Below are 18731 nucleotides of genomic sequence, written 5' to 3'. Positions count from 1 at the left end.
AATCTGTTACAATGAAGAAACAAACTCATCATCAACACCTTGGATGAGGGAGTACATTTTTAGCAAGTTTTCATTTTGGGGTGAACTATTCCTTTAACAAGAAGTTTCCATATGTGGCAATGAGCAAAGAAGATTTCTCAGAATAAATTCATCAAGTGGAAATGTCCATCCGATGGAATTCAGCCGATTTAGTTTTAGACACTGGGGAAAGAGCTCCAAAAATTGCTTTGCTGCAAAACATTAACACAAAATCTGGCCTGAGAGAAGGAAATTGGTATTGCTTCTCACTTCCTATTCCACTGGGGCTCTGCAAATGTCATGGGCATTAATGAGCATCCAATCATTGATGAGTAATAGGGTAATTTGCTGATTGCAAGCACTTAAGTAATTAGCGCTAATAACACTCAGAATGTATTTCGAATTGTCTTTGCCATTGCCTCGCTATCAAGAAATACTTGAATCTTTCTAGCGTTTTGCATGTCTGCTGTTCCTAAATGAGTTTTTTTTTGGGGGGGAGGGTAATAAAATATTTCTCTCGTAATGGTCATGGGTCTAAAAAAGCAGCTCTGTTATTTCTCAAACATATTCCCGAGGCTCCACATTTTCAAGAAAAGCGTCAGAGTTAGGACAGGCCAGAGAATAATGACTGTAATAAATGTCCATCCGATGGCATTTAGCCGATTTAGTTTGAGACTCTGGGGAAAGAGCTCCAAAATTTGCTTTGCTGCAAAACATTAACACAAAATCTGGCCTGAGAGAAGGAAATTGGTATTGCTTCTCACTTCCTATTCCACTGGGGCTCTGCAAATGTCATGGGCATTAATGAGCATCCAATCATTGATGAGTAATAGGGTAATTTGCTGATTGCAAGCACTTAAGTAATTAGCGCTAATAACACTCAGAATGTATTTCGAATTGTCTTTGCCATTGCCTCGCTATCAAGAAATACTTGAATCTTTCTAGCGTTTTGCATGTCTGCTGTTCCTAAATTAGTTTTTTTTTGGGGGGGAGGGTAATAAAATATTTCTCTCGTAATGGTCATGGGTCTAAAAAAGGAGCTCTGTTATTTCTCAAACATATTCCCGAGGCTCCAAATTTTCAAGAAAAGCGTCAGAGTTAGGACAGGCCAGAGAATAATGACTGTAATATTCAGGGACACAGTTGCACGAGCTGTCAGATGATGCCTGAATATGAGGAATAATTCAAACCCACCATCAAAGATCTCCAGAATATCAAACTCGTTCTCCGTCTGGAAGAGTTCAAAGTGCAGTGTGATGTTGTAGCCCTTCTCCACGTTGATCATCCAGGAGCACATCTGAAGGTTGGGGTAGCTGTCAGGGTAACCTGGACTCAGGATCATGCCCGTCGAGTCGAACAGAACCTCATTGTCAGGACATTGCACTAAGAAGAAACCAAATGACCATGTGTTAAATAGTGCTAAAACCAACCCAGGCTCAATGGAAAAATGTGTCTGTGGTGACATTTCTGCAAATTTATATCACAGCATTTTGCTTCTTGCATGTTTCGTGACACTTTCAAAGTGGAACGTCCATTGAGCAGCACTAAAACTGTTTCGTTTTATCAGAAAAAGAAGAAGGTTAAACTGGCAACTTTTAAATACATTGTCCGTTGCATATATCGCACCAATTTGGAAATGAATTGCACAGCAAGTGGCACTAAAAGATCAATGCTCTATCATGTTTGACAATAATGTACCACCTACACTAAATCCAGCCCTAAGCCTAATCAATAGCGTTAGCAAACATGAATCTTAAACAACCGTGACATTTTCATATGCTTCTACATGTCTATGAGCTTTTTTATTGTGTTTCACAAGTCTTGTACCAGGTGCGCTACCGAGCAAGCTTACAACATCAGAAAAGTCACATATGGAGCTGGTTATGTGATGCAAACATAAAATGTAATAGTTTACAAATCATGCATTATTGCAAATGTGTTTTTGAGGTCCTAACATAGTATTGTGCAAGGAAATGTATCAATAGTCTGGCCTTGTAATCATAATTTGTGTGAAAAGGAATAGAAATTGTATGTATAAGAATGTTTCTGAGTTGCAGGTAGGCATTTTTTTGTTGGCAAAAACACCATCTGAAAACAAACCAACCCATATAGAATAAACTGATTGCATGACATTGTCACCATGTTCTATGCTCGCCCTGAAGAGCACTTATCATGTCAACCTTATAATCAAGGTTTCTCACCTCATAATTTACTTTTACCCAACACGATGAGAAGTGACAAGTTTCCTGTAATTTGCAGTGACATTTGCCTATTCTCACTAAAAGTAAGATGTGACATGACTTAATAAACAGTTATGTTGAGTGCATTTTTGAACCAATGTGCAGAGCTACTTAACGCCACTGAAATACAAAGCTGGTAAAGAATACAAAATAAAATGTCACTACTCTGTAGAGTGCAAATTTGACTTGAATTGGTCACAGGAAGCTAAATTAGAATTTAAATTAGGAATTACGACAGGAAGAGGAATTTACTGAATTGTAATTCGAAGAAATTCAACAAAGGCGATGCATTCTGAACAAAACTGGCAGTTCATTCACCCTGGTAATTTATTAAATATGATTAAATATATAAAGACTAAGTGTTTCTACTTATAAAAATAGACTTTAAAAGTATTTTGAAATTTGTCAAGACTTTGTCCTTCTAGTTAAAAACGATCACAATGCATTTGAATATCAATGTATTGTAACATTCAATTGCAAGTCTGCAACACTGTTTGCTACCTCGATTCATATTCTGCTGTAATATTAAAATCTTTCATTCTAAATGTAAGCTCAAATGCTTTAATTATTAATGGTAAATACTAATATGAAATATTAGAAATATTAGAAGAATGGAAATTATATTTGATACAGTATTTCTATTAGAAAAGCACAATGCATTCAAATGTCAATGTATTTCAATGAATTTCAGCTGTAATAAATGCAATAATGTAGTTAATTTGCTAAAAACAGTAATCATTTGCTGTAAAATGATGGTACACACTTATATAAAATATTAGAAACAGGGAAGAATGGAACTTTTTAAACCTTTTTTCGTTCTAGTTAAAAATTACATCAATGCATTTGGATTTCAATCATTTCAATGTATTTTGCTATTCAAAATTGAACTGCAAGTCTGCATCCTGTTCGCTACTCCAATTAAATTTTCGCTATAAAATAAAAATGATTAATTTTAAATAATGATTAAGTAATTTGCTAATAAATAATAATTAGCTGCAGTTATTAATGACAGAAACTAATAAAAAATGGCAGAATGGAAACCATTATACAGTATTTTTTGTCTTTTAGTTAATAACATCAATGCATTTGAACAGTGTATCTCAATATATTTTAACATTCAAATTTCAAGTCTGCACCCTGCCTCAATTCGTAATCAGGAACTTCTGTATGGAAGTTCTGAATGGCACATAATCGTTATATAAATGTGAGCAGGCATATCTTTAGGCACTCACAGTTGTGAGAGTTACTTCAAGACATCAAGAATCATGCTGTTTGTTATTAAGTTTTAAACACAATGATTCACAACGCTGTACTGTGGTTTTCTTCATCCGGAAGTCCAAAAGAGCCTAACAACTAACGACGTGAGACATAAAAACAGGAAGAGCACGGACACAAATGAGACAGAGTGCTGGATGTGCTGCCAAACTAACCTTGGCAGACCGGAGGAGGACCATCCATCTGCAGTCGCTCACCCAACCTGCAGGTCAAGATCTCGCTCCCGAGCAGCGTGAAGCCCGGCAGGCAGCGGTACCTGATGATGTCTCCTGTTGAGTAATTACACACCCAGATCTTTGCTTTTCCACTACAACTAGCGCTCAACAACACATTAGCTAATTAAGACCTGACCGCTTACACGCTTTTGACAGTAATGATGACAAATGCAGAGTGTCGGGTGTTATTTTCCCATCAGAAAGGGGCATTTTCTTTCACATTAAATAAGAAACGCTGCATTGCGAAGGTGGGCACATTGGGAGCATCTCTTTAATGAGGGTTCGATGCATGATAAATTTAAGCAAACAGATGATCATCAAACGTTCTTCAGGCTTACCAATTTCAAATTCATCATCTTCAGCCAGGATCTCTGCGTTGGCGACATGTGGGGGAGGTTGACAGACACGAAGTTGGTAAGCTGCGAGAGGGAACGAGATGAGTGAGAAACGTGATGTTTAGCTGCTGGTTAAGTGATAACGCTTTAAAAACAACCCACACAATGACATGTTAAATTCATCACATCTGTCACCGGAGTTTTTCTAAACGTACAACAAAATTACGCGCCGCCGCTGCAAAGTATGAATCACAATCAAGGGTCATAGCATCTGCCTCGTCAACAATGATTATGCCTTATGATTATAACAATGTCTAATCGCAAGAGTTTCTAAAAGAGGATCATATACATTAACAACCTCCTATTACTGTATGATATGATAACAGTCACTATTGTGATGCAACATCATTTGAAGACATATTATGTTGAGCAGAACATGTTGTATGCCCTCAATAAGACACATAATTCACTAATGTTAAGATTAGTTTAGCTTGTTGTGTGGCAATGCACATAAGGAAACACTTTTCAAATTCAGTGGCCAATTCATTTATTTTCATGCACATGCAAAATGAGATTTGACTTATTAAAAATAAACAACAAAATGAGATTTGACTTAAAACTTAAAAATAAGTTTTGCTATAGTACTTGAATATTAAAATTATTCATATTAAATGTAATAATTTTCTAATAAAATGTAATACTTCTCTGGAATTATAATGGTAAATATTATATATAAAAATGATTAGCAAAATGCCAGCATGGAAAATATATTTTTGCACGATGAAGATTAATACATAGCTTTAAGATGCTGGTTAAGGGGTTTAATAATAATAATAATAATAATAATAATAAAAATGGGTTTTTGCTTTTTTAATATTAACATTATTTATTTTAAATGTAATAATTTTAAATCATTTGCTAATAAATGTAATAATTTGCTGTAATTATTAATGGTAAATACAATTGGAAAATTCAAGGAAAATGTCAGATTTATTTATTTTTTTTACATTTTCTTAAGAAAAAAAAAAAGGGATGCTTGTTTATGCAACCTGCCAACACAATGAATGAATACGAAGATTATAAAGATTAATATAATATGAAGATTAATACATGGATTTACAGTCCTGGTTAAGGGTTGATAAAAAATAAAATAATAATAATAATAATATAAATGAATTTTAGTGTAATATTAAATTATTCATTTTACATGTATCAATTTAAGCTGCTAATAATTTTCTGTAATGATTAATGGTAAATCTTACATATAAATCATTAGAAAAATAGCAGAACGTTTATTTAATACATTTTCTGAGGAAAAGAAGTGGTGCTTGTTTACGCAAACTGCCGACACAATGAACAAATGCAAAGAAGATAATAGAGTTAAGGATTCATGCAAATGAGTTTAAGCACCTTTTTTTAGGTAAGATCCAGCAAATGCTCTCAGTATCTTAACATCATTAAGATTTACCAGCTACCAAACTGCTAAATGACCTTTATATGTTGTTTGACGTCGCCACTGACAAACAAAAACACATTTAATTTAGAATTCATCATTGGGAGCAAACAGGAACACTCAGAAACACTCTGAACACTGAAAAACTCCGCTGTTACTACGCTAACACATTAAAGGCAATTTCAAACCAGAGAATGGGTATTTTGGCAGCTCTGGGACCACAGCTATCTTATTTTATTATCTTTTAAAATTCTAATCAGCTTTGAGCTTTGCAGCACTTGACATAACTTCCTTATGCTCTATTAGTTTATTGGTGAACTTCAAAAGCATCAGCAGAAAATATGCTAACGCAGATGTTAACGTCCTTTAGTGAATAACGGTCTCCCATCACAATTGCAAAATAGATTAGAGAAAACCAATGGGGTTCAAAGGTCATCTGTCGTGTTCAGGTGTTATTTCCCCTGTTAAAATTCTTCCATAACCTAGTGATTCGCCTACATTGATAGAATTACAAAGCATCATACACAAAGATTATTGCAACTAAAGCAGCAATGCTATTTCATAAATGCAATACGCTCAGTGAAATAAATATTGTGGACGATCCAGGAGATATCTGCATCAAAAACAAACTTGAATTTCAAATCAAAATCAAAAAGCATTGACAGAATTGAAGCCATTTCTAAATAAAATCTATGCATGTTATGTTTGAGTATTGTGTTGCTAGCATAGCCACATGCTAAATACAAATCAGTTTTTGAGTCTCCATACGAAGAGTGCATCTGTTTGAATGCTGCACACTATGTTGTAGAGCATATCAAATAATCACTTATGAGGTTCCATAACAGCAAGGATGCTGCCTTAGAAGCCAAATGAATGTGTTCCCACACCTGCTCATTCAGAAATGAATGTAATTATGGATGATGGAAGTTTCCAAACACATTATAGCGCCATCGGAATGTGGCAGCTGCAATAATCAAAGCCATTTTCCAGAAGAAACAATACAATTTCTAGCCCTTGTGTTTGAGAGCAGTAAAATAAAAAAAAACAAGGGGCCAGAAAGCAGCAACGTGACACGCTAAACAGGTGTTCGAAGGCATGCAAACCAGAAGGTTCCTAATGCAATTTCATGCCACAGTTTGGGTTGAATGTATGTATGTTCACGGCTCGTCTCAGCATGCATACGGCATAACTAACATATTCTGTGGGCGTGAGGGAATAAGCCAGGATAATCGAGCTGACAATAAACAACTATAAGCAAACTAAGCTGTCGTGAATGAGGAAGGAAAACTGTGGACGATTCGGCTCACCATGGTAACGCAGAACAAAGAATCCGCTGGTGCTGAAGTCGCTGTGGAACTTCAGTTGGATGTGATTGGACGTGCTGGAAACGGCCTCCTGAGGCAAGCTGCCGCTGAATTGACCGATCTGTGGGGATGTTTGGTCAAGGCCGTCCCTAAGGGAGACAACAGATCTGTTCAAACCCAGATATGAAACATTAAAAACCTTTATTGACTACTTCTGTCTGCTGATATAAAACTCGTCCACTCTCCATAAGTCGCTCTCCCACGTCTGGCGGGTGCGTGTCAGGGATCTTATAAAGAATGTTTATGAAAACAGAAGAGCAGACGTCTCTTCTCTGCAGTGTGTGTCAGTCGTGCTTCAAAACCCTGAATAAACAGCCTGAATAGTGCCTTATACAGTCAATGCATAGCACTCAAAATGACCTTGGTTCTCAGTCAGTTCAAGAAGGGAAGTCGTGCCCTAATGCTTAGAGAGTCGGACTCGTAACCCAAAGGTTGCGGGTTCGAGTCTCGGGATTGTAGGTGGGGGGAGTGAATGTACAGCGCTCTCTCCCACCTTCAATACGACGATTGAGGTGCCCTTGAGCAAGGCACTGAGCCCCCAACTGCTCCCCGGGCGCCACAGCAAAAATGGCTGCCCACTGCTCCGGGTGTGTGTTCACGGTGTGTGTGTGTTCACTGCTGTGTGTGTGCGCTTTGGATGGGTTAAATGCAGGGCACTAATTCCAAGTATGGGTCACCATACTTGGCCACATGTCACTTCACTTTCAAAATCTGTAATAGCATATTGATTAGGAAAACAGTTTTATATAATAAAGTCTAATTTAGTGTGCGATGCAGCGAGAAATAGCTTCTGTTGTGGTGAACACAAGCGTCTACCGCACCAGCCGCTTGACACTTCAGCATTAATGTTCAGTCAAGGAGGAAATATATGGAAGATGGAAAAGCACAAGAGAACTGTGTGAAACTAAACAGATAAAAGACTAAAATAAAGTGTTACGTAAGTCTCAGCTTAGCAGCATCTCTGGTGGAGTGCTTGACAAATCATTTTGATAAATCCAAAACTAGACATAGGCAGAAAATCAATTTAACTGATTTTCATATAAATAATATAAATATTATATCTAAAACTTTAGAAAAAAGTCAGCATTAAAAATAAATTAATAAATACATATCAAACAAATTAATATGGCAATTGTGCAGTTTTTGTTTTTCAGTCTAATGGTTTCAAAATTATTTTCATTGTTGTGTGATATCTAACTATCAAGAAAAACAATTATGAATTTGATTAAAATAGTTTATGCATGACGATTATCAGTCTCTGAAACACAAAAATAATTGGTATCAGTCGAAAGAAAGAAATAAATAATGAAAGGTCTGTCTCTTTCCTAAAGCCAATGTTATTTTGTAAGCATTACACTCATGTTGACACCCAGCAGATGCAAGTCTTTAGGTGAGGAGTTCTTATAAAACGCTTGCAGAACTCGTACCAGATGGTGATGTAGTCGTAGATGGGCTCAGTGTTGAGCACGGTGAAGTTGATGTGGATGCCGTTGCCTGGAGGTACTCGGATGCTCCATATGCAGTCTTTAAGATTGGGGTAGTCAGCCGGGTGGCCCGGAGAGTAGATGGTCCCATTGAGGGCTGTGATATTACCACCACAAAGTGCTGACAGAGGACAAATAAAATCAAAACGCAATCAGCAATTTGTGGAGAATTGCAATGTCTTATATATAGCTGCAACAAGCAATAATGCAGTGACATATAACAGTGATAAGTTCACCGCTAAAGCCCCGCATTGTTTGGAGCCTCCATATATGGTCCATATTTTCCACTGAACATCTCATAGAATTTACAAAACATGACAGTTCAATTAAAAGCTGGTTTTCTGTAAGATGGACTCTGTACCTTCACAGCGAGGCACAGGATGGTTCCAGTTGCGGCTGATGCCATGCAGACACGTGAGCGACGCTTCACCCAGCAGCGTGTATCCCGGCAGGCACTGGAACGAGATGGTCATGCCCACTCCAAAATCACTGGCAATCACCACCCCGTTCCGAAAGGGCCGTGGATCCGGACACCTCTGCAGTTCATACGCTGAGTGATCACAGAGCAGAAGGTTTTATTCAGTGAGAGGCCATGGAGGAACACCAATGCCAATCAGTGTTGTTACTGTTAACTAAAACGATTAAAAATAGTGAAAAATGCTGAAATAAAATAAAATATTAGATGAAAAATGTAAATGTAAACAAATGTAAATGTAAACATTTAGTAAATGTAGACTAAAATTAAAATGAAAAATGAAAAGACAGAAATAAATGCTAATTCAATATATGTATACATCCTATAATAGCATATAAATAAGTAACACTGTCAAACCAGTCAAAGAAATCTCAAAATTAAAGCATCTAAATATACCTATGATACCTAGTTTACAGAAAATGTAATTTTTTTTTAAATGCATGAAATTCAAAATATTCTTCCATAGCTTCAAGCTGTTTTAAAAATGATAAAATATTTTAAAATATTAGATGAAAATCATAAATGAAAATGAGAAATATGTTGCCTTTGCAATTGCAGGGTAACTGAAATAAATAAGTTTAAGTACTGAAATTACTCAACCTGAAATCGAAATAAATTAAAGCCGTCAAAACACCTCAACAACTAATAACAATGACAAAAGTACATTAAGTCACTAAAACCTAAACTAAAATATAAAAATAAAAGCCAATTCAAAATATTGATGAATACTTATATTAAAAAATACTAAAAATCACACTGATGTAAATCAAATTCACAAAATAAAAGCAACGAAATAAAAATAAAAAAAAACAATTATTTTACTGAAAATGTATGTTTGATTATGGAGGAATTTCAAAAGGTTCTATTATAGCTTAAAGCTGCTTCAGAAATTATGTAAAACAAAGTTCTAAAATAGTTTAGTAAAATTATTGTCCATGATGTGGCAAATGCTTAGACAATAGATGCATTTTATATAAGGAAATCATAAAAATAACTTTGGATTTAATATTCTAAGTTATTCAGAGAACATTATTCATCCAAACTGAAATGTCTAAACTTAGCAGTCTGACCACACACAACAACAAAAAGAGCGTCACAGAAGCCATACATATTTTGTGACGATGTTTTATTTTTTATAAATTTTTTTATTTTGTAGCTTATATTTTTTACTTCAAAAACCCAAATTCTCAGTCTCTAGGGACGAGAAACATCTCACTGTTCAGGAATCATAAAGTCAAAATATTGACATATTCCTGTTGTGTAAAGCAGAAAGGCTCAAAGGGAGGAATATAAAAATAGATTTGAAAGCACAGTACAGTTGCTTCAGAGCGGTTCTTGGGGCATTGCCATGTGCTGTTAGGGTTTTCTGGGTAGATGCCAGGTGAAAACTGTCTGTTCATTTAGCAAAAGCAAACCTCTCCTCATCAGCAAGGCGCACAATTTCATGTCCATGGCACTAATGGGTTACATACTAAAATGTATACTTAGGGGTTTTTAAAGTCATGCTACCTCTAGAAAACATTCTTTACTCACCTCACAGTATAAACCGTAAGAGTCTCACACATACTCTACTACTACTATGAACTTAATAGGAGAAATCACAGCAAATTTGCCCTTTTCAATTAAAAAACACTGATGTTAACTCGTTTATAGTAATTCCTTTTATACACTACCATTTGAAAGTTTGGAATAACTTTTTATTTTTTATAATGTCTCTTATGCTCACCAATAATTGATCAAAATTCAGCAAAACAGCAATATTGTTAATACTGTTAGTTATTAGTTGTTGTTATATATAAAAAAAATATTATCACCTCACAGTATAAACCGTAAGAGTCTCACACATACTCTACTACTACTATGAACTTAATAGGAGAAATCACAGCAAAATTGCCCTTTTCAATTAAAAAACACTGATGTTAACTCGTTTATAGTAATTCCTTTTATACACTACCATTTGAAAGTTTGGAATAACTTTTTATTTTTTATAATGTCTCTTATGCTCACCAATAATTGATCAAAATTCAGCAAAACAGCAATATTGTTAATTCTGTTAGTTATTAGTTGTTGTTATATATAAAAAAAATATTATATGTTTTTACTGCTTAACATTTTTGTGGAAACTGTCATACATTAGCATTCAAAAGTTTGGGGAAAATACGATTTTAAAAAAGCAAGGACACATTAAATTGATCAAAAGTTAAATACTTTTATAATGTTACAAAAGATTAAACTAAATAAATGAAAGAATGCATCGTGATTTCCACAAAAACATCAGGCAGCGATGTTTTCAGCATTGATAATAACAAGAACCATTATTAATTTTTGAGCACCGATGATAATTGACAATAACTGAGCAGTAAATCAGCATATTAGAATGATTTCTGAAGGATCATGTGACACTGACGACTGGAGTAATGATGCTGAAAATTCAGCTTTTCATCACAGAAATAAATTACATTTGAAAACATATTCAAATAGAAAACAGCTATTTTAAATTGTAATAATATTTAATATTATTTCATAATATTTCTTGGAAAAAATTTTTTTTTTTAAATCTTAATTATTCCAAACCTTTGACCGGTAGTGTATATTTTTTCATTTTGATATTTTAAGTGCTGTTTTTTTTAGCATGCTGTGCTTTAGCTGGTTGCGGAGTTAAATCCTCTCAGAAAAGCTGGGTCTTTAAATGTATCCTCTTTAAAGCACCGCAGCAACAGCTGTACACATTCCCAAAACCAGCCTAATTATACAGGGCTTTTCGTTAAGACCAATCAGTCGTTCAGGCAGCCCACCAACTAGCCAACTTTACAAATATGTAGTTTTGCATTTGATATAGCTGCTGTGGATGTTACTGAGATCGACTGACTTGCTTTAAAAAAGGGCTTTGACTGAACTCTAAGAGAACAATTGGTTACATTCCCTATCCTGTTATTGTGAGAAGGGATGCAATGGTGTGTGTCCGTATCGACAGGGGAGGTAATGGCCGTGGGCAGGTCTAATCCGTCTTACCCTCGTAGGTGATGTGGAAACCGGGTTTGTTCTGCGAGTAGTCGCTGTGAAAGAAGAAGCTGGTCTCGTGGGTCGTGCTGAAGAAAGATTCTGGAATAACAGGACCACTGAATCTATCGATCACCGAGCCCGAGTCTAGTGTCCCACTACGGACTTCAAGGTAGTCATGCACAGCTTCCGTGGAGAAGTTGAGGAATTGCAGGTGAATCCCTGGATCGTAAACAATAGGAGGAGAGATATAGTACATTTCAACAATGAGATACCTGAAGGTAAACTTTAAAGGTTCAAAATAAAGTTCAAACAAAACAATCCATGACTTGCAGCTTCAAGAAACACAAGAAAAATACAACTGAAAAGTCACAGGATACAGACCAAAGCCAACAGGAAGTTTAACTGTCCAGTTGCAGTCAAGCCCACTGGGGTAATTTCCAGGAAAGCCGGGACTTAGGATGACTCCATTCAGGTCCGACAGGAATCCTCCGCACTCGGCTTAAAAGACAAGAGCAGCCATGCACAGAGTCAGTGAAGATGGCATGTACAGTATAACTCTTAAAAATAAAGGTGCTTCAAAAGGTTCTTCAAGCGATGCCATAGAATAACCATTTTTGGTTCCACAAAGAACCATTCAGTCAAAGGTTCTTTAAAGAACCATCTCTTTCTTACCTTTTTATAATCTGAAGAACCTTCTTTCGCCCCAAAGAACCTTTTGTGAAACAGAAAGGTTCTTCAGATGTTAAAGGTTCTTTATGGAACCATTTAGACAAAAAAGTTCTTCTATGGCATCGTGAAGCACCTTTATTTTTAAGAGTGTACTATCTCTCACACAATGCAACACCGGGAACGAAAACTCAATGGAACATTAAGAAATTATCAAACAGATATTCATCAAGTCCAAACTCCATTACGGAATCTAGTGATATTGCACATATAAGAAAGCCTTGTGTTCTTGGTACATATAAATAACAATGCAATAAGTAATGCTTTCAAATGCTAATGGAATAAATGTGTTCATTTTGAGGTTGGGAGAAAATGATACATGGGTTATGTTTTCTCATAATGACTTTTTAAATGAACACCACCAGAACTCGCTGGGATTGAAAGGCCAATATTGAAGCAAGTAAGTATATCCCCTTGATTTTACTGTGTGCACATGTCCCCGTGCGCTTGGTTGTGTTTGCATTCCTCTTATTGGCAAACGTGTAATGAATGTCCTCTTGGACTCGCCGTGTCCATTTACCCTACTTTAGAACAGCAATTGAAATGTCAATAGAGAACATTGAATCTTCTGTTTATACTGCAGGAGCTCGGATCAATTAAACTTCAAGTGTCACTCTTCAGCCACAGCCGTGCCGAACGCCACCAATCGGAGTCTAAATTAGATTGAGCTTTACTTTTTTATCCAAATTCAATTACTGAATTTAAAGAAGAATTAAAAATAAATGAAAATTGAATAAAAACAATAAATAAATGATATGATTTCAATGTCGGTTCAGTATGAAAACATATACAAACAAATCATGCACCCCTATATATTTGCATTAACATAGATGATCAAAATCGTTAATGTCTATAAAGGTGACGTTTCGATATTCTATGGTCGCTATGAAACAGCTGCTACAATGAAATCAAATCAGAAGAAATAGCAAATATTCAGCATTCTAAACTCAACTGAGCTTAACTTTTAAATTCAAATGAAAATGGAAGGAAATTAAATAAATAAATAAATAAATTGCATGTTACAATCCACTCAGCAGCATATTTGCAAAACAACTTTTAGATGATATAAACAACGAATTTCTGGAATTGCAGAAATTTGTATTGATGTGTGATTATTTTTTTTATTTTCTGGGTCCAGGTGGAAGAGCAATTTCTTTTGCCAGAATCCTAGAGCAATGCTAGAATTACATTTCCAGTGAAAATGTGAATTGTAACTTCTTAAGATTGCTCTCCTATACAGTAAAATTTTAATAATTTACAAGTGGTTTGCTAAAAACACAACTTTTATACAAATCGTCAAAGTCATAGTTAAAGCTATCAGTCAAAATGCATTAATCTTTGTTAACATTAGTTAATAAAAAGACAATGTTAGCTCGGGTCCATTACATAGTTTTAAAAGACATGACTTTTGATTTTAATAATGACATTTTATAGTACTGTATAGCAATATTAAAGTCACTTTTTACGTTTGTTTTAATGGTACTGGAATGAAAGAAATACTTACATTTGCATACGTTTAAAGACATGTCAGAGAACATCTTTTAGAAGTAAACTATAATGAAGTAAAAGATGCACAATAACTATAATGAAGTAAAGTGCATCCTTTTGCATTGTTGCACCAGCCACTTAACCTGAGGTCCTGCAGTGTCTGTCACTGCTATTAGTGGACTGGATGAACAGCATTAGCTAGATGGTCAGAAACTTGTGAGCGATGCTGTTATAGCCGCAAGAAATCATGTGACATGGAAGAAGGGTTTAAGGCTAATAGATTTCAACAAAAGAGAAAATGAAAAAGACTGAAGATTAGACTGAATAGGACCTCAAATATCTAGCCTGAAGAAAGCTTTTTCATAGTCCATTTGATTAAATAGAGCTCTAACAGACCATGGCTGATCTCTCTACACCTGGTGATGAAACAGCTGCTACATTGAAATCAAATAAGATGAAACGGCACAAACTCCTCAACTAACAGGAACATAAGGTTGTTGCGAGACACTAATTTGAAGAATTGCGATTACGGAGAAGTAAAGCAGTGGTAATGCTCTCATTGAAAAGGTCAAACGGGGAGAAATGACTGCTAATAAAACATACCCAGACAGAGGGGCGCTGGGTAGTTCCATCTTCTGACAGGCCCCGGCATGCAGGTTATATATGCACTTCCCTGCAACGAGTGGAAATGAAGAAAGATATTGACTTTTCCAAGAAGCTCTCACCAATTCCGAAGGAAGATTAATCACTCATAGGACATGTATCTTTCAACGTGCTCTTCCACGTACGACATGAGAGCAAAAATAACAAAGCCTTGGCACTGTGAATGAATCTAATAAAGCACACAGAAGAACAGAAAACTAAACGCTGAACTGGTGCTTCTTCAACTATGGACACCTCTGAACTTTTCTTCTTTTTTTTTTTTTTTTACACAAACATTCACTAGTTTATCTATTAGCGTCCAACAGTATATATGCATCATAAGAGAACTCTAGTGAAAATGATATTTTACACACGCTGCAGCTAATTTCACATAGCATGCGTTTTATGCATTCTAAATACACACAATGAAATAATATATTTTCACACATTTTGCATTATTATACAAAATTGCAGAAAGTTATAAATCACATTGTGAAGATGCTAAGGTTCATTTCATAGCTATTGTTTCGTGCATTCTAAATACACACAACTAAATATTATTATAATTTTTTTTTGCATAATTTTATGAAAAGCAGCTACAAAAATGACATTTTGAACATGCTAAGGCTATAGTATAAAACATATATAAAACTTAATACTTTTTAAAAAATATATATTTTAACAAAATTACAACAAAAAAAATATGACATTTTGACTCACTAGCGTTTCATGCATTCTAAATAAACAACTAAATATTTATTTTCACATATTTTGCATAACTTAATTTTAAACATGCTAAGCACATGCACCCTAAAAAAACACAAATACTATTTTTACACTTCTTGGATAATTTTACAAAATTACAGACTGGAAATGACAGAATATTTTTTAACACAAATGCATCTTTTTTCTTTTCACACATCACATGCATCATATTGTGTCTCAAGCTTTCCAATGACAAAAAATAACAGCTTGGGGGAAAACGAGGGAAAGAACTAAAAGAGAATCGTAATCATTTTCACATGAAAAATACTGAAATGCTGAATTGTTTAAATTATCATAATTTAAAAAATCTCAGTTGATATTCCACGATGCATTTAGAATATTTTAAAATGAAAAGTCTGGGTCTTGTACAAGAGTAAAAACAACAACATCTACACTTAAAAAGCATAGCAAAAATAAACAAAGTCATACGAAAAAAGACATTTTAATGCATCCTTCAAAAAGAAAAAGAAAAGTTAAACTGAAAATCAACCCCTGGGACATACGAGTGTTCGTAATTGAACAAACACCGTTTGATTGAATGTCACTCTTCTGAAAGATGTTCTGAAAGTCAGTTACCTGTTTAACGCACTGCCAATTACACAAGCAACAATGGCGAAATGCCAAAATGAGCAGCCAAAAAGCTTTTTAGAACGAGTGCAAATGTCTCTGAGCATTTGAAGCCGAGAGCGCTAAGCTATCACTGCCATATTATGATATGAAATCGCCCACCTTTAGAGTGTATCCTTGTTCACAGTGGAACGAGACAACATCACCCACGAAGTAGCGGTCGCCCACTTTCACACCGTTGCTGGGGGTTTGAGGTTCTGGGCAGGAGTCCAAACCTATTGCTTAGGACACAGGAAACTCTCTTCATTTGTCAGAATGTGACTGTTCCCCAACACAAATGGAAATTGATTTGCGTTTACACCGCGAGATGCAAAGAAGCCCCGCGAGAGAAATGAGTCATAACAAATGTTGCTTGATTCATGTTGAGGTTAAATTCAATTCATTTGCGGTCGCCTGTGGCAGGGCTTCCCAAACTTTCTTTGTTAGCTGAACCCCTTTGACATCAAATATTTTCTTGAAGTAAACCTTGAGATTTTATGTTTTTAAGTCACATGTTTACAGTTCTCTGATGTTGGTCAATGGCCAAATGATATGCAGGAAAACAAATAAAACACATTATGTTTATATGTATATAGACTATAAATAATATGTTTTATTTTGATTGCTTTTTTTTTTAAATTAAATTATTTATTAACAGTTTAGGGCTGTCAAAAAATATATTGTGGTATATATTGTGATTGCAATTTGAACTGCGATATAATGATTACTTCAGTGATATTAATAATAATACAATTGTTTTTACTATTCATATTTTTTATATAATTATAAAAAAATGAAGAGAGAAATATACAATTGTAATAATACAATTGTGCTTAATAATAATAATAATAATAATAATAATACAAATATTTTATTTTAAACAGAACTATGGATGCTTTTTCCCCCGCCACAGAATAAAAAATAAATAAATAAAATACAAATGGCAATTGCAACATTTTATCTCACAATCATTTCACAATCATTCTCATTTTATCTCACAATCCTGAGGGGGAAAAAAATCAGAATTGCAAGACATAAACTCAGAATTGTGTGATATAAAATCGAAATTCTGATAAGAAAAGTCATACTTGTGAGATATAAACTCACAATAAAAGTAAAACTTGTTTCTGCCGTGAAATGAAAAGAAAAAATTGAATTGTGACTTTTTATCTCACATATAGTGTTTTTATCTCTCAATTCAGACTTTTCTTCTCAGAAATGTGAGTTTATTTCTGAAGTCAGAATTGTCAAATAAAAAAAAAATTCTGTGGAAGAAATTAGCTTCCAGTTCTGCAAGTTTATCTCTTGCGATTCAGATTTTTTTTTCTTGCAATTATTAGTTTAAATCTCACATTATATCTGACTTTTCTTCAGATTTTTAGTTTATGTCTTGCAATTAATTTGGACTTTTTCATCATATTTATTTATAATTTCACAATAGATAAAAATATCTCACAATTACGATTTTCTTTTTTTCACAATTTGGAATTTGTTCTCAGAATTACAAGAAAACATTTGGAATAGAGAGGGAGAAATAAAATGTCTAAATTGTGAGATATAAAGTCGGGATTGAAATAAAACAATCAGAACTGTGAAATAAAATTATTATTATTTTTTTTTAAGCTTCCATAGGAAACCGTGATTTGTGGTCTGACTGCAGAAGTGAACAGTCATTATACCTGTAAATTCCAAGTGAAAACCAGCTCCAGAAACGCTCATGTCAGTCTGAAAGGTGAGGAACAGGTTGTTGGACGTGGTGTTCAGCAGGGGTGGAATCGTGGTTCCTAGAGGAATTTACATTAGAAAATCATTTTTATTTGCTTGGTAGGCATAACAGCGCATTGTTTCTTACAGCTCTCTGCAGTCAATCCTGGTAGGACTGTGACATTCCTTCACAAGGCTTCTACGGATGTCCTTCAACTCTGTCATGACTGTCAGAGGCTTTATCGAGTTGCTATGTCTACAGATGAAGTGGTGTCGCCGCTAAAGTTGGGTCACACCTCGCCACGGTCCACCTAATCATTGTGAAATTACAGCTGGGCACACAACAAGACAGATCAGACCTATTGCAGTTTTGTGAACCTGCGGTGCGATGCTCTGTAGCCACTCTGGAATCTCGATGATGGGCTATTTGTCGAGCGGCCGCTTGACATTCAGTGCTAAAGAGGTTGTGACGAATAGAGGCAGGCATTACACGTGCAGCCTTAACCTCAGGGGGAATTTAGACCGAGGTGGTCCCATATTTCCCACCGGTGACACCACACGAAGAGCATCAAAGCATATTTTGTCCACGGCCATTTCGCCTTCTTTATGCATGAGGCGTCTCAATCCCATAACTTCCTTTAATCTTTCATTTGTCTTCTGAGCAGATTAAACGTCAAACTGTCAACAATACTTAATGCTTTGTCTGAGAGGGATGGCACCCACTAAGGTCAGCACATATTTATTTTGCTTTGTGTGGCTGAGGCGGTTGAGGGGATACGCTGGCAAATAATTCATGTCTGTCTTTCACTTCTGAGGGCTCTGCCAATTCAAGTCATCAGCGCTACACTGAGACAGACAGACAGACAGACAGACAGACAGACAGACAGATAGATAGATAGATAGATAGATAGATAGATAGATAGATAGATAGATAGATA

The 18731-nt window shown here is 35.2% G+C and overlaps 1 protein-coding gene across 1 annotated transcript in view; it reads right to left on the bottom strand.

Annotated features, from left to right (window-relative positions):
• Nucleotides 1-18731, bottom strand: part of LOC107592166 (CUB and sushi domain-containing protein 3-like) — a 223387-nt gene that overhangs the window by 76333 nt on the left and 128323 nt on the right. The window contains exons 32-42 of the mRNA XM_016281569.1: nt 17769-17873; nt 16213-16331; nt 14680-14749; nt 12244-12360; nt 11872-12081; nt 8746-8934; nt 8328-8505; nt 6844-6989; nt 4087-4167; nt 3689-3802; nt 1213-1401 (exon numbers count right to left, since the gene is read on the bottom strand). Of these exons, the coding sequence (XP_016137055.1) occupies nt 1213-1401; nt 3689-3802; nt 4087-4167; nt 6844-6989; nt 8328-8505; nt 8746-8934; nt 11872-12081; nt 12244-12360; nt 14680-14749; nt 16213-16331; nt 17769-17873 (1518 nt within the window). The remainder of the gene's footprint in view (nt 1-1212; nt 1402-3688; nt 3803-4086; nt 4168-6843; nt 6990-8327; nt 8506-8745; nt 8935-11871; nt 12082-12243; nt 12361-14679; nt 14750-16212; nt 16332-17768; nt 17874-18731) is intronic.

Source organism: Sinocyclocheilus grahami, unplaced genomic scaffold, assembly GCF_001515645.1.
Source record: "Sinocyclocheilus grahami isolate Dianchi unplaced genomic scaffold, SAMN03320097.WGS_v1.1 scaffold150.1, whole genome shotgun sequence".
Classification (NCBI taxonomy): domain Eukaryota; kingdom Metazoa; phylum Chordata; class Actinopteri; order Cypriniformes; family Cyprinidae; genus Sinocyclocheilus; species Sinocyclocheilus grahami.
This window is presented reverse-complemented; position numbering and strand designations above follow the sequence as displayed.